General features: G+C 42.1%; 1 protein-coding gene across 6 annotated transcripts in view; it reads left to right on the forward strand.

The window, feature by feature from the left end:
- glis1b (GLIS family zinc finger 1b) overlaps positions 1-23,917 on the forward strand; it is an 86,060-nt gene that overhangs the window by 27,476 nt on the left and 34,667 nt on the right. For 5 of the 6 annotated variants that reach the window (XM_074635607.1, XM_074635603.1, XM_074635606.1 and 2 more), the window contains 2 exons: positions 11,282-11,474; positions 12,770-14,321. In XM_074635607.1, the coding sequence (XP_074491708.1) occupies positions 11,282-11,474; positions 12,770-14,321 (1,745 nt within the window). Of the gene's footprint in view, positions 1-6,369; positions 6,465-11,281; positions 11,475-12,769; positions 14,322-23,917 lie in introns of all 6 variants that reach the window. The other variant, XM_074635608.1, reaches the window with a different exon arrangement.

Raw genomic sequence — 23,917 nt, forward strand, 5'->3', positions numbered from 1 at the left:
GCAAACATGTATTATTGTCAAATATTTAGGAACTTCAAAAAACAAACAAAAGAAAGAGACAAACACTTAACAGCTCACTTTCTTTATGCCATTTGTATTTAAAAAAAAGAAGGGAAAATAGGCGAAATAAAATTGTGCTATTATGAGTCTCTTTTTTTTGTTGTTATGCCACATGGAATAAATTCAACATGACAATAAATCCATCATCTCAAATGACCTCTGTTTGACAAAAGTTATTTGAATAACCCGGCCGTCCTCAACAGTACAGATTTATTGTGCTATTATAGTAATTTTGACAAATAGAGGGGCATGTTGATGTTTGACAAATGGATCTGATTTCACTACAGTTTCAGAGGGACGTCTGCTGTGTTTTGGTACGACTTGAGCGGGCACACGGACAAACTGAGGCCTATTGTTCGGAAGGGGAAAACGCAGCTTCTGCACTAAATCGCCATGTTTATTTTTTACAGCAGATTTATTTACACTGGTTATTCTCATGAGTGAACACAGAAAAAACACAGGCACTCAAAGTCGTATGTGCACACACAGATTCAAGATCTAAAACCTTTCAAATAAACACGGATTTAAAATGTACTTTGTAATACTATTCATGTTTAGTTGTTGAGAAGTGTACCAGTCTCACCTTTAACACTCTCTCTGAGGGTGTGGTGCGCCGAGTGCTCGTCAGTATTCTGGACTGGCATCGCTCTGCCAGTATTTACTGCCGCCTCCTCAAACAGAGCAGCCTCTTGTTAGGCTTTGAAGCACCTCCTGATCCCATGCCGAGGTTTCAGCGCTGTTGGCCTGGCTCCGGAGCCGTGTTGTTCACCAGCCCTATAAAGGTGTCTGTCACTAAGCCAGACGTCCCTGTCACGTCTGCCAGCCAAGTGCATCACGTCTTGTCCGTCTGCCGGTCTATCAAGTCAGTCTGTGGGCCTGACTGATGCTTTGTACACTGTTTGGCCTTTACAATTATGTGGCTTTTCAGTCAAATTAGAGGATGTGGTTTGGCTGAGCATTCCTTGTAAAACATTGTGATTGTCTGTGATTAATCCTGGCAGTGTACAGATTTGTGGGCAAAATCTTGTTATGATAGTGATTGTCAGGATAGAATTGCGGCTACTAGTGGCTTTAAAGTGGTTTGTTGACTATGCACATTTTTGTTGTATTAAAAAAATGTTCTAAGACAGTTTGACTTGAAGATAAAGGATATTCTTATTTTTGTGATAATCAATCAATACTGTGCTTTTTTTACTGCCGTTCCCAGAGGTCAGTGTGCAAACATTGTCTTCGAACACTATGATGTCATTTCCTGGTGATTAAGTCTGGGTTTCGGTATGCTGAGCTCTGGTCTTTTTCTGCTCAGATATCTTCATGTGGTTATCGTTGCTTATGCTAATTACTCAGTTCTGTTGATTCTGATCATCTCACTGGTGGGAACGTCAATGCATCACTTCCTGAGCATCAGATAATTATTAAAAGATCTGCTTACACTGAGCTTAGAATAGCAAATGTTACATAACTGTGACTGCTGTTACTCAATCTTTATATTAGTTTGTAAAAGAGACGAGCAATACGGGCATTTATTTATGTGAAAATGTGGAAATTATACATCAACCTCTGAGGATATACACTCAGTGGCCAGTTTATTAGGTTCACCCAGCTAAAACTAGTGAACAAAGAGGGTAGACTAAATCTTAGGGAGACTTCTCAGTATAATGTAATACAATTCAACCTCCAAAATGACCATTAAGTTGAATCAACACAGTTTCAACAATAACTGGAAATTACAACCTTCATGAAGTTATACGAGGATTTATTGCAGGGCTGTTGTTTTAGGCATTACTTTGACCTGGGTCATTTTAATAAACTCACTGCGCAATGTAGGTCTGTTATTTCTCCAGCGTTAACAACCATTGATCATTTAAACTAATCTTTATTGAAAATGACACAATGTCTGGAGCAATATCCTCGATTGAAAAATGACAACAAAAATTAACTATCAGCCACATTTATGTGTATCAGGTGACTGCCTTTATCAGGGTGGGATCATGTTCTATTAAAACATGTTATCATTCGTTGCATTGAAAGCTCTGTCACTGAGTTTGAGAGAAATAATGTTGGCAGTCCGAGGAATCGCATGCAACAGAGCTGATAATGAGCTGCATTAGAGGCCAGTTTGAAATGATCAGCTTTAAAATTTAAACAGAATATTATGTTACTTCTGACTGATGACTTGAATCTATATTATGTGCAGATCTTTCTCTTAAGACCATGCTTTTTTTGTCTTTTTCCAATTGATGTGGATCACCCGTTGTCAGTGGTGGAAGAAGTACCCAGATCTTTTACTAAAAGCTTCAGTAGGCAGAATGTTTTTAGCATCATTGGGCAACAATTCCATAATAACCTTTCAGCATATTGTAATTCAAGTGTTCTGAGAGAAAACTAGACTTCTGCACCTCCTCATGGCTCTGTTTTCAGGCTTTAAAAAAATCTAGCCCATGACGGGAGACATCGTTCCTATTGGCTGTTCAATCAACGGAAGCAGCAGTCAATCATTCGCGAACTCCGATCAAACTGTCAAACTTCAAACATCTTGTAGTGTACTGTTTAGCTGTTAAATGAGAAAGTTTGTGATCCGGCAGCTATGTTGAGATCTGTTGAGGAAACACCAAGCACCGCCCACCAGCCAGAGCAAACTTTCTAATTTTATAGCTTAACAGTGCACTACAAGATGTTTCTGAAAACATTTGAGGTGAGAAATAGGCGTTACAGTAACAGAATAGTGATTAGTATTTGATCAGCGCTGCCTAGTTTGACCGTTTGATCAGAGTTCACGAGTGATCGACAGCTGCTCAGAGACGGCAGCTTCCAGCTTGGCTCTGATTGGTTGTTTTCCTCCGGTCTGTGAAATCTTGCCGATGCCGTTAGGATCACCGAAGGACTCCGGAGGACACAGAGGCACATGAATTTTTTTCAGATTACCTGTCTCATGCACTACTGTCAGGATATAGCGACAATTTTATAAAAATAACTTTTTTTAATCAGATTTTGCTCCAATTCTACCTACTGCAGCTTTAAGTAAAAGTCCAAGTACCACAGTCTAAAAACACTCCATCACAAGTAAAAATCCTGAATTCAGTATACTTTAAGTAAATGTACAGAAGTATTATCAGCAAATTGTACTTAAAGTATCAAAAGTGAAAGTACTCATTATGCAGAACGCTCCTTTTTAAAGTGTTATATTCTCATAGAATATTATATTATTCTGTTTTTATCAGTAACACATACCTTTTAATGTTGTAGTTCTTCAATCTGGAGTCAATTTAAATACTTTATACACTACTGGGTAGTTTAGTAGTACATTACTGCATCATATCACAAAAGCATATCATATTTTTTATGTAAAATGTAACTAGTAGCTAAAGTGTCAAATACATGTAATCCCTCTGAGATGTAGTGGAGCTGAAGTATAAAGTAGCCGAAAATGGAAATACTCAAGTAAAGTAGCTCAAAATTGTACTGAAGTACAGTACTTGACTAAATGTACTTGGTTCTATTCCACCGCTGCCTGTTGATAGATTTGTTCTCACATGGGATGGCCTGGAGGACACGACCAATGACAAGGTGCTACCACCAGGTGGTGACATGCACAAGTGTAAAGTTTTAATTATGTTAATCAGGGAGCACAGCGGAGGAAATGATTGGAAGTGACAGTTAGTAGGATGTTGTGGGAAGTGATCAGGAATGACCGCAGCTATTCAGTGCATCTTCCTCTGTAAGACTTCAGTTTTCTTTTTAGTGTGTGTGTGTACATGTGTGAGAGAGAGAAAGAGAGGGAGGAGTGTGTGTAAGTGTGTGTGTGTGTGTGTGTGTGTGTGTGTGTGTGGAGTCACGTAATCCCACATTTTCTCCTCTGTTTGGGTTTTGACTTGCAGCGCCCTTTCTTTAAGCCATGTGGTGAGGTGGTTGGTCTTTGGGACTCAGCGGGCACCGAGGCTGGCACTGGGATAGGACGGGATGGGAGCGTTGTTCGGCTGCCAACTATTTGTTTGTGTTCTTGACTGCGGTTAGCGCTGCTCCATTTGAAAAGCCTGGTATTATAAAGACGCCTGCTCCCCACAACATGTGCCCTCTTCTCTAAAAGGCAGGAGAGCTAATCGTTTACCGACCGCTGCATTCATCAGTATCACTTAAAACTCTGTAGCCACTTAGCATGAACAACCAGACGTATCCACAAAGAGGTTTGCTTGGACATCTGGGCTCAGCTGTTATATGTGCTAATGATTTCTTTTAATGTTATTACTCTTTTGGAAGTAAGATGTTTTTGTGCTGTGCACAGAAATAGCCAAGGCTTTCAGCTGGATGCCTCTGGAGCCACATGAGCCCCTTTTCTTCACTTAACCTTTTGTATTTGACTGTCTTGAAGCTAATCTGAGGTTATTGAGTGACCAAGTTGACCAATGGAAAACAGGGACGAACAAAGATACCTAGTTGAGAGCAGCTAAAATCAGCTAGAACAAATTGATTTTATCCCCATAAAAGTTCTCATGTCTTCTGGTACTGGTAATCCTGCTACAAAAACACTGACATTTCTGTGCTCCACCAGTAATTTAATAGAGTTTTTCTTCTTTCCTCGCTCCGCACCTGCTTTAAGAGGAGCTTTCTCCCTAGACATTGTTATTTTTCATTTACTTGTGCCCTCAGGTTTTTCAATCATACATCTATTACTAAGCAAACAAATAAGTTCCGGGCCTATGCCGCAGACACAAATATAGACATGAGTTATGAGATTCAGAGAAGCCGGGAAAGGCTTTGGACCCTAATACACAACATCTGCACCAGACAGGACGCACAACCAGAGCATCCCTCTACAAAGTCCCGCAGGCTGCTGTCACACACTTGTATCTGTTGACCTGTCTCATGTTGAAAGAGAGGGGGAGACCGGTGGCAGGTAGGGCTGTCGTTGGGGCAAATAGGAATAAAATGATCATTATTAACTGTTTAAGTGCTGAGTGTTATGATTTATGGAGCCAAAGTGGGGCCAGTTGAGGTGTCACATCGGATTTCCAGAGGCATCTGTCTTGCGGGTTTGGCAGCTTGTTGTACCTTGGGTTCAGATGTTTGCATCACACTCCTGACATCCCGTTTCCCTCTCCAACGCCCCCCCCCAACAGCCTCCTCCTCCTGCTTTAAGCATAGTACACCTCTGATCGCTCCCCTTCCCTCTCCCTAAACCATCTATCCATCTGCACATCTGCTTTTCATTGAGGCCTGCATGTCTCTGAAGACTTGAACACATTAAACGCTGGCACAAGCACAGTCTCACTCTGGCACTTAACACAACGCTTAGGTGACTTAAAAGGGAGAGGCGAGAATTATAGAAAATGAAGTGTCACCGAAATAAAAAATCGCCCCAGATTACCACCAATTACACTTAATAATGCTGTCCAGACCATCTGCTGATCAGATGGAGGACTGGTGTTGTCTGTGGAGAAATAATGATACCAGAGAGTGCGTGAAGGAGAGAGATTCATTGAGGGAGACAGCAACATATTTAACTATGTGACGATGTGGTTTGATCTTTACTGTATGGACTGGAATGCTTTGTATGGTAATGCAGTCATAACTGCGTATCTTGGGATAATAGGCATGTTGTTTCAGAGGGGTTAAGTTCCGCTAGATTGGAGACATGTGTCTGCTTTGCTTTATTAGTCATTTATTAGTCACTGAGGTCAGGGGAGAGTTTTTAGCCAAGGCACAACACTGCTGAACTTGAACATGACTCTGATCATCAACCCCCGAGGCAGCCTGAATAGGTGTACAATTACAGCGCACCCTAACTGGCCATGATCCCCAATGTGAAATTCATCCAGTATGTGAAGCGTGTTCAACAATCAATGTAATCACCGTCACAGTGACCGCAACCTTCCACTAAAGAGTGAGTCGAGCCCTAATTATCAGAATATTCGAGTCTGCATTCATTCATTGTTTCTGCCTATTGTCTTATTTTTCAGCCTCCATGGTCACAGTGGCTGCATTAATCAGCACAAGAAGGATTAGAAAGCACTTTCCACTCACGATCTATGATGCATTGGAGTTTTACGGCTTTATGCGCTGTTTTCCCAGAGGATTTTGACAAGAAGGAAGCGTGACAAATGGATGACATCAGAGCAGGCGTATTGCGGGGTGATTGGAACCTTGTTTCCCTCCACAACCTCAGCCAAAAAAATAATCATACATGTCCCAAAACAAGTTCTCGAATAACCACGTTTATCCCTTTATAATTACACTCTTGTTTGAAGCATTCATTTATATTTTCATGTCCAATGGAGCATACAAACTGGTATACTGCTTCTCCTCTTATAGGTCTCAGTGGGCTCCTCAGTTTACCGTCATCCTGCAGTGATGCTCACTGAAAGGAACGTGCTACTTTAATTATACAGGAGAGAAGAGGAGGCAGGGTAAGCAATAGATACCATGTGATGACATTTATGGAACGGAAGATACCACTTTAGATGTAACAGAGTATTATTAGACACCATGTTATCCACAGGGATTGTTTCTTGCCCACAGTCCTTGTTCCAAGTGCTTTTTTTTTTTAAGAGTTGTGTTTTAAGAGGCGAATAACAATAGAGTCCTTATTTGTGCCTACGTCTTTAGTTGTCAATGCTGACATCAGTGGCTCTTTGTGAGGACGAGCCAGCACATCTGTACATGGTCTCTTTGCTGAACACAATATTTGCCCCCGGTGCTTCTGGCACTGCCCTACCTCTTTCTTTCTGCCCCTGCGTCCCTGATCTCACGCCCTTACAGAATCGCTCCTAATTGGGCCTGAATGCTTGCAACTGTGTGTATATCAGAGTAGCATCCCACCCTGCTTGTTCTTAGGTGCTCACTAGAATTGGACACAATAGTGTACTCATTTCTATAGATAATCTGCAGGGATTAACTGTAAATGCAAGGATGTATTTTTAAATTACTGTGCCTACAGATTGAGATCAATTTAAAAGTCCTCTGTGGAGTTTTCATCTGAACAAGCAAAAGTTAGCGCGTTCTGTCTAATGTTCTGCAGCGTTACTGCCACCAACTGGTGATCAGTGATCCAGCGGTAGGAATGCCTATTGTGTCACCCATTTGTGCATGTGCATGATACAAAGACTCATAAAAGCATTGCTCCATAGAGTTACTAGTGGTCAAAAACCACACAGCACCTTTAATTTTTTTTATTTTTCATATGATTACACATGAGAGAGATTTTTAAAATTTTCCCCTGAACATAACACGGGAAAAAAAAATCAAATCCAGAGCCAAAGGAATGTAAAGTATGATGAACACACAGCTGCTCAACAGACCACCCATAAACTCTGTGCAATCAAAAGAAGAATGGTCATCTCTCTCTATCTCTCACTCTCTCACACTCACTCACTCGTTCACACAAACACACACATCACACACACTCTCTCCTGCTGTCACTGCTGCTGGATATCTTACGTTTCACCACAGACCCCGATATTCTCTCCGGCTTCCACATCCTGATCAAACTCGGCTCTAACACACAATGAAATGTTCAGCGCTAAATTACCATGGCACATTCAATATAAACTGAATTTACTGTTGGGTCCTATCCAAGCCACCATATGTTGAGAAGCCGGTTTCCCCAAGCAGAGCATGACTGATACTGTTAATGTAGCAAAGCTCTAAATCACAGGAGCGCTAACTTTCTGCAGCAAGACCTTTAACACTCATGTAACACTCTGACTTTAATGTCCTGGAGACACTAAGAAGGTGTCTCTAGGATGGAGATACTTAAGCCCACTTGAGCTTTCGCAACAGACGTCGTAAATGTTGGACACGGGAGCACAGGCAAGGGGGGCTTTTTTGAGGTACTACTGTACTACAGTAACTGTTTGTATTTGAACAAGTAAATTAAAGCCATGCAAGAATGGTTTCAGTGACTCTCACTCAATGTCTCTCTCCAGACCAGTTGATGATTCTCTCACAAATTGTCACACAAACTCCTAGATGCAATTAAGTTGTTAGCTCTTGTCAGTGCTGTTGCTGTTGTTTGCACTGTTAGCGCTGTTATCAGCTAGCCGTCAGCTCAGCTGTCTCCATGTTGAGAGCTGCATGGAGGCAAAATATGCTCTGAATTCTGTATTGAGCACCTTTAACACAGCTCCAAATAAATGCTAATGCTGCTACGTATTTGCTGGATGTTTAAATAGGCAAGTGTTTGGCAATCAACTTAAAAGTGATAATACTGTATGTCAGTGTTGAATTTACAGCTTGTTTCCGCGTCCTCCAGGTGCCCAAAACATTAGTTATTGCAGGTTTAAGTAAAAGTCTTGCCTGATGTAGATGCAGTTTAACTAAACAGCATGGTTGTCCATTGATCCAACATTCCCAAACTTACATATGTACTTATGTTCACAAGAGCATGTGCACCTACAGTAGTATTAGTGATGATATCAAGTAGGGTTTGGTATTATTTTAAAATTTTTGATACTAGTGCAGATAGGATACCTGACTTTTATCGATACTGTATTTCAGAATTTTTTTTCAAAACTCTTTTTATAGTTTAATTTATTTTATATTTAAGAAGTGAAAGCTTCCAAATTATGTTTTCTAAACACAAATGGCAGTACAAGAACTTTGCCTGTATAAAATAGTCTGAAACTGGCAAAATTTGTTTTTTGATCTGGAATTATCTGATCATAGGATAAGCAAACAAGATTATGAATCTCACCAGATATTTGTCAGCTTTGGGTTTGGGAATCGGCACAAATTTTTGAAAGTTGATACCAAAAAGTGTTGAGGTTCAATAGCAAGCCCTAATACCAGGTGTAGTGTTTTGCAAAATACATGCAAAACCAAGTTCAGTGCACCCTCTGCTCAATGATTTCTGGCAGTGAAGACTCTTTCTAGTCATATTTCCCAAAAATTCTTGCTGGAAAACAATGGTTGTATTATTAGCCTGTTTTAGTAAAATAATCTGCAGACAGGTAATCAGCGTTCTGGGATCATCCCTGTTTTCTCTCTATGTCTAACTCATTTACATGCTGGACTTTTCCTGGAAAACATCCATTCTGTATTGTGAAACAGCGATTTGAAAGAGCATTGTCTCATAATTCGGGTTACATTCACCGGGCTGCCTGCTGTGGGTCTTATATGGGGGTGACTATGATATGTGTGTGAGAGAGGACATGTGCATTTAGTCAAGGCCTCGTTGACAGACTGCCAGGCTATCCAGGGCTTTATGATGACAATGTTTTTATTTGGTTGTTTTGTTTTGTGTGCATGTGTATGGACAGTCAAAGCCTAATTAAGAGATCTCGGATGATGTTAGTCATCTCTATCCTGACTCATGTCACTTCTGGCCATCCTGATTGAATTACTTGACTTGACTTGAGGCACAGAAACACTTGGCTTCACATCAGCAGGCCTTGAAACTTTCATACAGAAACCCAGTTGCATAAGCTCAGCCAACAAGCAGTGAAAAAAAAAGTAAAAGTAAAACAAAAAAGTCAGAACAATCCAGAATTTGATAAACAAAACGATTTGTATTGCTTGAAAACAGACCAGAGCTGAAAGACATCTTGCCTTCTGTTAACGGCTTTGAGTGAAACCAGCGTTGTTCCGACGGTCCCCTGGCGATACTCGACTGTTTGCGTTGCTCGCTTTGCCTTTTCTCTACTTCTTTGTGTTTCAGCGGTGACCCGCGACAAGACAAATGCAGAGGAGACTAAGGATACATCAACTGTAGGAGGGATATGTGAAAAGATGTTCCTTAAACTGAGGATAACATGGCTCACAAAGTTCCCTTGTTTTCTCTTGTCTTTTGTTCGTCCTCGTAACCTTTTTCCCATATTCCCCCCTTTCTCTCTTCTACTGTTTACTCTCCCTCTCCATCTGTTACTCATGTTGTAATATCTTTCTCCTTTGTTAGTCTTTTTTCCTTTTTCATCTGTAGTTTAAACTGATTTTTGCTGAGTATTTCTCTCACTATTTTCACATTTAGTTAATTTCTCCCCTTGTATCCAATTCCCTTACAGTACCTTTTTATGTTTTTGCTCAGATAGAGGGTGTTTGGGTGACTTTATTAATCATAGCTCATGGTGTGTGATAACATTGTCAATAACATCATTAGGAGAAAATTGAATTTGAGAAATTGAGTTAGGAAAGTTGGAACAGGGGACGCGTGGCCGCCTACACTTGAGTGTGTGGGGATATCGGCTTACCCTTCACAAATATTTCCTCATACATCGAGGCCCTCGCCTCGTTCACTTTCATCTCTCACTCTTTCCTATTTCTATTATGTTTTTGGTCCTATTCACGGAGCCTTTAATTCTTCTCGAATAGTCAGGTGGTAATGATAAAAATGATGATAAAAAGAAAAATCTTAAAAATGTGCTTAGTTATGTGGTGCTTGAGCATGAGGAATAAAAAACTCTAATTGATATAAAAAAAAGTAAATTTAGATTAAAAAAAAGCTGATTTTAATTTAGTAACACATTTTTTTCCTATTGTGCAGGTATGACACATTCATTTGTTATAAATGATTCTTCTCTACAGTTACTTTTTTTTCTTTTGAATAAATCACTGAATCACTGAAGTCCATTTTTCCCTTGGTTTAGCATTTCTAGATTAAATCACTGAGTACTTACATCATACTTTAATTGCAAGTTGTTTTTTTCACTAAATTAATAATTTATCAGTTAAATCAATTAAATGTCAAATTAATTAAATCAACTAATGAGGTCACAAAAGGATTGATTGCATAAAATTAGAGCAACAATTTAAAGGGACAGCATGTCATTTAAATTCTTTATTGATACAACGGTTACACTTTTACTGGCTGGATCTTCCGGGCACATTAATTTGAGTTTGTTTGTTTTTCCAGTAGACGCATCGCCATTTGGAATAGATTTCCTCAATTACTCCAGCAATAATATTTGGCAATAAATCTCTCGGACGTTATTCTTACTGTCACCAGTTGGACTTTGCCAAAGAGCTCTCCATATATCACTAGGTGCTACAGTGGTGTGGCAGCCAACAATTATTCCTCAAGAGTATATTCTAATCTAATAGGATTTCAACATGTCACTGATGGCATGGATCCCACTATAAACTGATTATTCTTCCAGGGCAGTCAGTAGATCACTGGGTCTTCTCTACTTAGCCCGTTTTTAATTTGAGAGTGACATTGGGTCACCGCTAAGCTTCACATATGATTGAGGATTTAGCCAGTTTAGTGATATTTCTTCTGCTCTTCTTTCAGTGAATGGTGCTTACTGCTCAGAGAAGGATTTAGACACTGAGCTGGGTGACGCTGAGGGCACCCTGATGCGATGTGGGCAGAGCTTGCCGCTGCTGGTGGGGGGTCATTTAGGGGGGCTTTACACCCAGAGCCTCCACTGCGACAGACCTGCACCCGACCTCACTCTGCAGGACGGCCCTCATCAAGACACCAGGTAAACTGTCACTATCATTGCCGTTTTATAATAATTTTGTTCCTGCTCCAGTTTTGAATGTTTCCTGTTGGGTATAGCATTACTAACATTATGCAGGTACAATGTGTTTTTCATTATCTTTGCTATTTTGAACCAGATGTACACATATGTAGCTGGAAAGCTTTACCCAGTCTCGTAAAACACACCGATGGGGTCCAAAGTACAACATTTATGTTACACTAATGCGATTCTTCTGTTGTGCAATCTTTGACTACTGTTGGTTTGGTCAGAAAGAATTTCCAGTAAAGTTTTCTGCTGTGGGGTTTGTCCCTTCTTTCCCCTCCTCATCCGACCAAAGTGCTTCTGGACAGCCATTCATATTGTCTTTCAATATTTTCACTATAGCCAAACAGGAAATGGTGCTCCTGAATAGAAAGAGAGAGAGTGGGGGTGGTGGGGGGGTTCAAGTCTTTATTAACAACAACGATGACAAAGTCTGCCAGTGGCTCTCTCCAATCCTAGCTAGCGTTAGCTCTGTTTTTCCCCCAGCGTGCTCAGTGGAAGGGACAAAGACGATTCCTTCATGAGACAGCCCGGAGAAAAGAGAGCTCTTCTCACATCACTCAGGGGCTTTGGACAAAATCTATAATGAGCCAAATGACAGGAATGATTATGTAGGAGATCACAGCAACGCATGGAGTAATCTGACCTGGGTTCCCCATTCAGCAGGGCAAAGATTCCCACCATAATACACAGTATTGTAAACGGTGACCCTTCATAGGCTGCAATTATGCCACCAAAACAGGTGACTCCCTATTTATCCCCAATGTTGGGTTGGGTTTAACCCCTTTGTGTCATCAAAGCCTGTCAGCTGGACACACTAGCCAGTGGCCTCTCGGTCTCAGTAGCCATCCGTCCCTCCCCCTCTCTCTATTCTTAGTCATAAATGCCCATTCATATCCTCTCACTACCAGGAGATCCTGTTTCATTTATTCATAAAAAACACTCTGAATCATCAGCAGTGGATCCTACCTGGTGTCCAGCATCACCTTATGTCACTGAATCCTACACAATGTTAATGTTTGTTCGTTCGATAAGGTCGTTTACGGTGAATGAAAAATATTTTAGGTCAGTGGGACTCATTTAGGGTGACATGATTTTTATGTAAACTGAGAGAATGATTGGAGGAGGAGGGGTGAGTGAGAGGCTAAACTCTGACAGTGCTGCTGGTGGGAAGGATGAACCAGCTAGTATCTGTCATCAGCCTGTGAGCTAATAGCGCTCATATTCCTCTTTGTGTGTTTTTCTCCTTACAGATCCTCCTCTGCCTTCCAGAGGACCCTGCCGGGGGCCTCACCCGGCCTAGGCTGCGGCAGTGCCAACGGGGCTCGCTCGTCTCTCCCTTACCCGATCAAACAAGAGAACTCAATGGGCTACAAGATCTCCAACACAGCGTCCGGGGTCCATAGTACGTCTCTGGCCGGGTTTCAGAACTGTAGGGCAGGCCAAGTCTTGGGGATGACAAGGGACGAGATAGTTGGAGCGCCGCATGTTAGCAACAACGGTAGTGGCGTATGCACAATGAGCGGTGTAGGTATTGCTGTGTCAGGGAACGCAGTGCAACCGTTTAATAATGAAGATGGCTCCTCCCCGCTGGCTTTGTCCCCAACTGGCTCCCGTCATTCAGCGCGGCTGCTCAGTGCTAGCAGTCTGAGGAGACGCTGTCTGTCCCTGGCCTCACAGTCCAACGCCGCTGCCGGCAGCGTTGCTTCCACAGGTTCCCCATCGGCTACTGGCGCTGCTTCCGAGGAAATCAATATTACCGCCATCATCTGCTCCTCCTCCCAGATGTCGATGGTTGCCTGCGTCAACGGTTTCCGCAATAATCTCTCGCCCAGCCACGCCAGCAGTGCCGGCTTCTCCTCCTCTTCCTCCTCCTCCTCTACATCCCCACCCTCCAACTCCTACTCACGGGAAGCCCCCCAGAGGCCCCCACCTCACGGCAGCCCCCAGCAGGCCTCGCTACAGGAGAGCTGTCAGCTTTCATCACCTGCCACCTGCCTGCTGTCCCTTTCCTCCTCCTCTTCCTCATCGTCCTCCTCTTCAGTGTCATCGGTGGAGCAGGAGCAGGGCCAAGGGCAGAGCCAGGGGCTGTGTGAGGAGCGGGGCTCCATGCTGCAGGGGCGTGGGGCTGGAGGAACAGCCGGGGGAGGTGTGGGAGGAGGAGGAGGAGGCTCGGACGGGTTGGGGCTACTGATGAGTGGGGCCCTGATGTCTGGGATGCTGCATTCGGGGCCTGAAGCTGGGGCTCTCCTTGACGGGGGCCAAAGATCAGGGGCTACCCTCAAACAGGAGCCCCTGGATGAGTTTTCTCCTAGCGAAGACGAACTCTTTCAGCACCACTATCATCACCATCACTTGAGTGGTCGTAGCGGGCACCTTCGTCAGCCGCACCACCCCTCTCGTCCTGCTATGCCTCCGCCCTACCACCTGCACCAATACGCGGGTCCCAGTCCTGGGGGCCTGCTGCACCACCAGAGCCAGCAAACAGCACCAACCTCCTCCCTGGGACTCAAACCGACCTCTGGAGGCCCTCCTGGGTCGCACACAGCCCCAGAGCGGGAAGAAGTCGGAGGAGGAGCACTGGTCGATAAGCAGGTGTGTCGCTGGATTGACTGCAGTGCTGCGTACGAGCAGCAGGAGGAGCTTGTGAGGCACATTGAGAAGGTCCACATCGACCAACGCAAAGGAGAGGACTTCACGTGCTTCTGGGCCGGCTGCATTCGCCGCTACAAGCCCTTCAACGCCCGCTACAAGCTGCTCATTCACATGAGGGTCCACTCCGGAGAGAAACCGAACAAGTGTATGGTGAGTCATCATAATCCTGTCAAATTATCCACCCAACAGTTGCCAAACAGAAAAAAAACAGTCGTTAGTCATATTCACAACATATACTGTATATCCAGTATTTAAAATCCCCTCAGAGTCAGCTGTCTTATTTTTACTAATCTTTCCTTCTTTTTGAAAGTATTACGTTGTATTTATTGATTTAATATGAGTCTAGTTTTTCCCATAATTGCAACCATCTGTTAAAAAATGTTCTTTTTGTTTGAATTAAACACAAGCACATATTTCACAAAGTAATACAGTCCCTCAAGATGATTTTTCCTCAACAAGATACACATCTATTGTGTCCAAAAACAAGACTGGACTTGCTTCACTGCTGATTACTTTTCAACAGAAACCTTTATTTTGTTTTGGTTGAGAAACATTTATGATTATAATTCCTGTATTTTTAGTGGAACAGGTAAAAACGTTTTTTTCCTCTGAAGATGTGAGCTGCTGTAAGAGCAGCTCTACCTTGTCAGTATAAATAGATTTGTGGTTGTATTCTTTACAGGTAAGGCTCCAATTCCACAAGTCAACACACTAATCAATGTCAAGCTGTCACTCCCCCGCGTCCCTTAGCAAATGGAAAAAGCCCTCCAACCTTAAGAATGATTTAGTCCAAATACACAATTAGTCCACAATTTGTGTAGGGCGAAGCCATGTTTATTTTCACGAGCACTCTGTTTTTTGAGACGGGATTCAGATCATGAAAAGCCAACACATATGGTTAACATAACCAAACAATGCCTACACTTGATCCTTTTAAATGGGAGCTTTAAATGTTTAGCTGTCCCACAAGTATTAAGCGAGTTGGCTTCATATCCAAGCCAAACATGAGGAGAAATGTAGTAGTCTGGAGAAGGGAGCCACAGAGGGATAGTCGGTAACATTTGCTAGTCTTGCTCAATTCACGGCTTCACCTAAAGCCCCTGTCAGAAGTGGTCCTCTTCAAGTTCAGGAACACATCCAAATCCTAATTATTGAAAAACTGAGTCTGCAATATAGCTACAGCACCTGTTTTATCTCCAGGCCGAAAAGAAAAAAAAATCTTGTTTATTTTTCTAAGTAACAGTGGCTTGTAAAATTAGCTGAAGTGAGGGTCTGTTAATAGAAAAGTTGTATTTTATGGCAGTTTTCTGTGGAGTTGGATAAGAAATTCATGTTGATTCTCACTAATTCTGATACTTGTTAGTGCACAACTGAGCTGATTGAAGCCAAAAAGACACAAACCCAACTGGTGCTGCTGTTCTCACTGCTTTGCGTCACTCCAGGGTATTAGTGTTTCTGTTTCCTTGGCTCAGCGTGAGCTAAAAATTTGGAAGTAATTTGCTCCATTGAACGCTCCCCAGCTGTTAATTATGCTCCAGGAGTGTGTTGTATTAAAGGCTTTTATCCGTCTTTTTTTTGTTGTGGTCGTTGTTGTTGTTGCTGCTCTTTGGAGCGTCTTTAGTCATAAGAGCTGTCGTCACATTTGGGTGACACAAAGTAAATAGACACTGAGTGAATGTGTATACGGTATAGGTGTATGTATGAATGTGTCACGGTGAAGGTGTGTGCATGTGTGTGTTTTTGGAGATGTTTACCATATGTGAGCACTGGAACAATTCGGCTCAGTGTGGACGAGCCGCTGGATTCTGTCTGCGGACATGAGGCTCTGTGAAACTCCGCCACACACCCTAACCTCCCGATCACCCTCATTTCAAGCACACACACACACGGACACGATGTATTCACAGCCGTGCAGTAATGTGAAAATGGGGATATTGTTTCCATCGACTCTCACAATAGGAAGTATTGATTCCACGTACAGTACGTTGGGTTGTAACACTCCTGCTTTTCCGACAGAACATAAACAGAAATGTGAAATGTTTTCAAGCTTGAATCAACACATCTAATCAGCAGGGATTGAATGTATGTTGATCTGGGACTTCAGCAGATAAACTTGGAGGGCCAGAGAAAATAAACACACTGTGTGTATTTGTAACTGTGTTTGTATATAGTCTATACGGATTTAAGAAAGTGCTATATACTTACAGGAAACCTAGTGTCTCTGTGTGCGTTTAAAAGGGCATGCTCATGTGTTTTAGTTGTGTCCATCCCAAATCCTTATTTTTTTTGTCTGTGTGCTTTTTGGCCACTAGCACTGATGCCTCTTGTGTTTGTTGTGCTCATGCAATAGACAAAGGCATTCAAGAATTTGAGCAATTCGTATAGAGGAAGCAGATGAGACATTCTGTTTTAGGACCAAACGCTGCAGAAAAACCAGAGCTAATCCCTTTATTATCTTTCCAGCAGCAGATTCCAACAGTCGCTCATGAAACAGGGCTCTCCTCACATCCAAACATAACACATCTTTCTCCTCTTTCTCCCTCTCTCCTTCTCTCTTTATATATATACTGTATCTCGTTTTCTTCATACAGCTGCACAGCATTTGCTTCATGCTGCGTCTTGGCAGGAAAAAGTCATTATCACAAGTCGTACCTCGACCCCTGCATGAGCCTGTCACAGTCTGTACCTGGCTAATATTTTAGGAAATTCTGCATTTAAAAAAAAAGTCAGTTCCTTCCTAATGTAGATGGGTGAGTTTGCGGCTCTTAAAAAATTCGGCTCCCTTTTTAAACAAAATATGTTTGGTTCCCTTTCCCCTCCAATTAAAGCCAGCCCCAGGGTGTTGTGTAGGGTAGGAAAGCACTGCAGGACACACGGGCGACGAGGAAACAACATAATCTCTCTGCAATATCCTGTTGTGTTTCATGCCTAATTCACTTGTTGTTTTAGTTTATTACATTTTTTCCTGTGTCTGCATAAATATTAAAAATATATCCAGCAAGAGTAGCCCTGACGTGGTCCCAGACTTTGATATTGTTCTGCTTTGTCAGAGGCCGGCCCAGCGGATTTGAAGTGTCTGAGGACTGGTCTGTGAGCTATGAAGGTCAAGCTCTCTGAGTGGAGAGGACAGAGCGTTTACATGGCAGAGTGACTTCAGGCAGGAGTACAGCCTTGTGCACTTTTTTCGGTGTCTTTGGCATAGCCTTTTTGGTCAATTTCTTTTGGTACTATTCAAAATAATAGTATGCTTTTACTGTTATGAGAGGGAGTTATGTTGTTGTGGGATAAAGAATTCAAGGAAACATGATTCAGTGGTTTGGTTACGCTTTCAAAGTGAGAATCTTTGGAGAAATGCAGTATTTTTAAGCACAGTTTGGGTGAATTATGTACTGTAGAAGGCAAAGGTAGTGTTGTTAAGACAGCTTTGGCTTGGATACAATATTAAAGCCTCATTTAAAATTTTATATTTGCACCTGGCTGAATAGTCATGCTTATTAAGTTTTATGTGAGTAAAGTAAGGTGATCTTAATGGTGATTTATATCTCATTAAGTAAAGAGGTGATGTTCATGGTACTTTACAGTATCGCTTTCTTTTGCTATTTGATTAAAGTTCCTAATTTCGGGGGGGTTCATACCGTTAGTGTGATGCAATTGACAAATTATTTAAAAGCAAAAGCAAATTCCTCCATAAAAGGGTAGATTAACATACTTTAGTGTTACTCGTATTTTAGAGCCAAAGGCGAGACAGAAAGCCACCCGCCCATTTCGCAATGATAAAAAGCAGCCAGCATTAGCTGCTTAATGGGACCGCGTCCAAACACATACACATGTGCGCGCATGCAGACAAACACCAAAACACTCACTGACACGCTCAGTCAAACCACTTGTTGAAGGAAAGTTGGATGTTGAGGCCCGTTGGAAAAAAAGCGTGGATCATGGAATTTCCTCTTTTTTTTTTTTCACTGGTGTGAAACCAGCAAACATATATATTTAGATTTACTAGACTGATTTTTGGAGGAGAGTGGCGAAATCCCTCGGCAGCAGACGTTGAGACATTGAGCGCGGGCCGGTGCCAAGATGGCGTGTGTTTTCAGGGGTAAATGGAGTCTTTTGTGAGCAATCAGGAGATGAAACAGGGAGTGCCATTAGCTAATTAAAACTGAGGTTCAGCACATGACCCGACTTTTCCTCTGAATGCCGCCTGAAACTGGAGCTGTCTGGGCACTGGGTGCGGGTGGCGAGTGACGTTGATATTAATGTGTTTGTACCCGTATGAGCCTCTGACACTCTGGCCTGTCTGGACAACTTAGAGGCCACAATCTCAGAGTCCAGCTTCTGAACCGCCGAGACCCAAAACTACCTGTAGTGAAAATGTATTGAGCTCGGTTCACTATATAAGATCCTAAAGAGCCTATTTAAAGAGGCTCATACATACACTCTATATAACTATTACTGCAAAATATTGGCTTTTCAGGAACTAAGAAAACAAAATGTTGATTTTTCTCAATCTTTAAAGTAGCATGTAATTCTTCAGTGGATTTAAAACTAGGGCTTTCAATCAATTGAGATATTCGTGATTATTAATCGTATGATTGTCCATAGTTAATCGTGATTAATCGCACATTTTTTATCTGTTCAAAATGTACCTTAAAGGAAGATTTGTCAAATATTTAATACTTTATGCAAATGAATGTATATATTTATTATTGGAAATCAATTAACAACACAAAACAGAAACCCTCACAGGTACTACATTTATCACAAAAAAATATGTTTCAAATCATAACATGGCAATCTCGTGCCCAACAGGCAACAACAGCTGTCAGTGTGTCAGTGTACTGACTTGACTATAACTTGCCCAAAACTGCATGTGATTATCATAAAAAGGTCAAGGGACCCCTTTGCCAGTTTTTTCTCGCCAAAATTTAGCGTAAGTTTGGAGCGCTATTTAGCCTCCTTCGCGACCAGCTAGTATGACAAGGTGGGCACCATGGTTTTCTAGTTTCATATGATACCAGTATCTTCAGTCTAACTTTAAAACTGAGCCCGCTACAACCTAAAATTCGCAAGTTGCGGTAATGAAAATTAGTGGCGTTAAAATGAATTTGCGTTAGCACTTAACGTTAACTTTTGCAGCTCTTCTGAAAACCAAATTCCCAACACAAAATATTGAGGATCAGCCAGGCTAACTGGTTGCTCGGGCTGTTCACACACACACACACACACACACACACACATTCACTCCAGCGTACTGTGAGAGGAGGTCTGTATTGTATATGGCTCATTGAAAGTAATCAGGGTCAATAGGCGAGAAAGGGCATTGATTCAGCATGTCAGGAGTAACTGCATGCTTAGGAAACAGAGCTCCTAAAGTCTGTTAAGTTGGCACAAATGCAAAGACCTAATCAGGTCCAAATAAAGACCTGGCGGAGATCAACTTCTAACACTTTATCTGAAGGTCCCGTGCCTCTGCTACCCATTAAATCATTTCCAGAATGAACTTTGTCAGTCATTCCCCAGGCAAATGAGTTCGTCAGGTAGCTAGATAGTCTAATTTATTTCTACAAACCCATAACCCCATCCTGTGGTTATCCTCTGTCTTCCTGTCAGGTCTGCTGTGCCGCTTGGCAGTCCGCTCGTCATGCTAATAGTAACACAACACTGTCCATATGTGATATTCGTATGATGAAACTGCTGGCGGAGGGGCTCTGCGACTGATGTTTTGGCATGCGAATGAAAGCCCTGGATAGATGGATCTTGCTTGTTTTCCTTGTCGAGTGGGTCAGGCCAACTTCTTGTCAGGCCGAAAGAAGTTTTCCAGTCAATCTTTTGCAGTAATGTAGTCCAGTACTCCTCTCCTTCTCTCCCACTATCTCATCATATAGATCTGAATTAAGGATGGTTCTAGTATTTGTTCTTATTTTTTTTATTTTTTTTAAGATTGAAAATCTCAAAAGTTTTACATTTTTAACTCGGTGTTAAAGTTTCAGTCGCTCTCTCAGTCAGTATAATGTCTATCAACATGTCAACATGTTTTATGTTTTCATTGGAGTGTCAAAATTAGGATTTCCTGTAAGTACAACATGTATGTTAGTTCTTTGCAGAGCAACTTATTGCACAAGACAGGCTAACGTGTGCCAAAAAGTGTCACAAGTTGACATGTCTAAAACTGCAGGTCTGGAGCTGCTGGTGCAGATGTTCTGCAACTGGATTATAATTATAAATCATAATTTGCTACAACAAAAATGTTAGCATGATAACTTTTAGCCTAGTAAATTTAGCTGGGATCAAGCAACTGCCAGGCAGAGCTAAAGGTGGACACTAATGCACGTGCATTATGGGCACCCATGTGAGGATGCAGGAGAACGTTTTTCGGCGTATGTGCTGGGTGATTGTGACGTTTTTAGAAATACAGCATACAATACTGATATAACATGCACTATATAAGCAGTGGAGCATTTCTTGAAAATATTCCACACTGCTACAATGAACTCAAGTTATAAAAGCTACATCTACCTTGCCTTCAACCTCATAACCAGGTATCAAAGCATGCAGGATTTACTACATGTGATACACTCTAATTGCATTTGTCTGGAATGCAATATTTTGAGTTTCCCCATTTCCTCAACATTTAATCACGCTCTGGTATCGGAAACCTGAAGACGCAGGGCTGGGGCTGGTTATACGCTGCACAGAGATTGTGTCATAATTGTGTCCCATCCAAACCCTTAATCAGTTTAACCTCTCTACTGAGCCAGATCAGTTTACTAATACATCGGATAGAAGAAGCTGGGGTGGGTGTTCTGAGTTTTCGTTGTGTTCAGGGGGCTGGTGCAGGGATGCAAACCGGTTTATGCAGCACAGAGAGGGAGGATGGATGGAGAAGAGTCATGGGATCTCTTTCTTAGATCATGGGCCTTTTTAGAGACTCCCTTCTAGACTCTTAAAGTTTTCCCTGGTTGTTAGTCCTCAATACTAATGCTTTTTGGCTGTATACCGTCATGGATCAAGTGCATTGTGGAGGCGTGCTTAACTATTTCTTTGCTACAGTCAAACAGATAATTATAGCCAAAGTATATTTGTGGCATATTACGGGGCGAAGACATAACAGGTCCTTTCTCCTCCGAGGCTACCATCCTCTCCCACTCCTCACATTCACACACTGGCCTCGTTTTGTACCAAAGCACATTTTGTGCCACAGCAGCCACTCCGCAAACATACCCACCGAACTGGTCAAGCATCCAGATGTTTGTTTTTTGCTGACTTGTCAGTGTGGCAGAGGGCACTGCATAAAACCGAGTCCAGAGCAACTACAACATCTACATCACCGGCTGCCTTCACATCGCCCACCAAACAAGCAAACAAGAAGGACATTTATACACATCAGGACCACTTCTGCCTCAGGGCCACGCCACAACCCAAGACGACAGTATCCCTCCACCCAGCCAGACCCACACCGCACCACACCAGACTAGGCTAGACCTGCAGCTAATATATATGAGTTGCTACCGTGCAAAATAAACACTAAGAGGAGTATGGATAAATTATGTAGCGAGAGACGTGTTTACGTTTAGGGTGTCAAGTTTAAATTATGCACTGCGGTGTTCTGTGGTTAGTGTGCCGGGTTTAATTTGAATGTTTGAGAAAAGAAGTGAAGGCTGGAAGAAACGGAGCCACACAAGCAATCCAGCTCCACTGATGTCATCCCAAAAATACGACATTATTGCCCAGAATTCATCACAAGGCATTATGCATGACAAGTGATTTGGTATGCACTGAATGCGGACTTGAGAGCATTTTTGAAGCGTTAGCACAGCCGTTGCGTACACAACTCAGAGTGTTTGTTACAAGAGACCCGTGTGTGTTTACACTGTCAAGACCTTCAGTTTGTTTTCAAATGCCCACCAGAGAGTGAAGAGAGATCCAAATGGAAAGATCCAAGTAGAATATTTAGGCGTGGATTGTGGCATTAAATGGCACATATCTCAAAACAGTGAGTCTTTACCAAAACCACATCTACTATAATGATTGATAATGAGAAGGGAGGGGGGTTAGAGAGAGACAGAGAAACAGGACCCAAAAATCTTTTGCAGAGGGACATATAAGGACACGATACACAGAATGATCCAATTTCTTACTATCCTATTTTATGATTGTGTGACCCAGCAGAACTGGCACTACAAACACTCCGATATTTAAATTGGGATTTACCTCTCCCCCGTAGAGGTTTACACCCCAATGAACTTTAACTGTCTCCAGAAAGAAGCCCTCTCGCTTTCTGTTCACTTCTAAAAACATCTGTTTCGCATTCAGTATGTTCAGCTTTGGAATTGGTTTAACATCGATGTAAAAAGGTTTATGCAGGGTTTAGAACCAGATTGGTTCAGTTATTTGGGCAGCATTACAGTAGAAGTAAGAAGCCTTTAAGTCCAAGCATATCCTTTTGTTTTTCCTCTGTTCTTCCAGTTTCCCATAACGGCGATCTTTCATACTGTGTCACGTAGCAGCTGTCATTTAGATCATACAGGGGCAAAGCAAACAAAACATCAGTATGCCAATTTTATTCTGAAAGGAATACAGCCAAGAAATTTAGATCAGGTTATGCATGATTTAACGTACAGCCAGGAAATGCATATTGTATATGGGGAAAATGATGTATTGTAATGTTCCTGCACTCTTTACAGGCATATTGTGTGCGAGTACCAGGCTGGGGCTCATCTTACGGCTAGCACAAACATATGTCTGATGAGAAATTTGAAGGAAATATTCCATAAATATGAAAACATTTACCGAAGAATCCCAGTGAATAGTGGGACCTAGGGATTTCTGCCGTTGGCTGGTTGCTCCAGTCCATCGTAATAGCACAGGAATGGGGAGTGGTTTTGTACTCAAATAAATGTGTTTTCCTATAGGACAGTGGGCACAGGCATGTTAGTGTGGACTGAATTATTGAATATGAATAGAGAACTATATACCGACATGTGGTGAATTGATTTATTGAAACGTGAATGAATGGTGATGTGCCGAGAACGCCTGAGGCGTGATTTGACTTGACACACTGAATATCAAGCGCAGTCTGATATATTGCAACCAGCCATATCCACATAACTGGAAACTGGACCCTGAAACCCACAGAGAGCAGAAAAGAACACAACCTTGGCATTGCTGAGGAGTGAACAAATCTAATCTAGGGGCACCGTTGCACCACATTTCTTGGGCAGCTGCTTTTTTACCCAGAAGGCTTTGTGGTCTGGTCCCCCTCCAGAGGGTTGCATAAACGCACTCTCTTCCCCTACACCCTTATGCTGGTGTTGATCACAATGCCATGTTGACCTATTGTTTAATTTTGCTGGCATGTTTTCTGTCTGAATACTATAGTGCTTCTGGCATCAAGGTATTTGACTTGGCAACTCGCAGGGCTTCTGCAGTGTTTATTTGTTGTCACGTCAGAGTTATAGAGTCGCCCAGTGTATGCTACAGTAGGTCTTTAGACAGCTGTGTCAACTCTCGCCTTGTGTGGACAACGAATGGTTTGCCAAAAAGGGAGAAGGGCTTTTATTTCTTTACCTAACAAGTCGCTATGATACAGGAACACTGTGACTTCAACTGTGGTATTCATTATGTCACAGAAGAATTTAAAGCCACTAGGCAAGATTGGAAAATACATTCACCATCATCTGAAATCACAAAACTGGAATGCAGAAGACAGAAGTGTCTCCGTTTGCAGTAACTGAAAAATAAAATTG

The sequence above is a fragment of the Sebastes fasciatus genome, chromosome 5, assembly GCF_043250625.1.
Source record: "Sebastes fasciatus isolate fSebFas1 chromosome 5, fSebFas1.pri, whole genome shotgun sequence".
NCBI lineage: Eukaryota > Metazoa > Chordata > Actinopteri > Perciformes > Sebastidae > Sebastes > Sebastes fasciatus.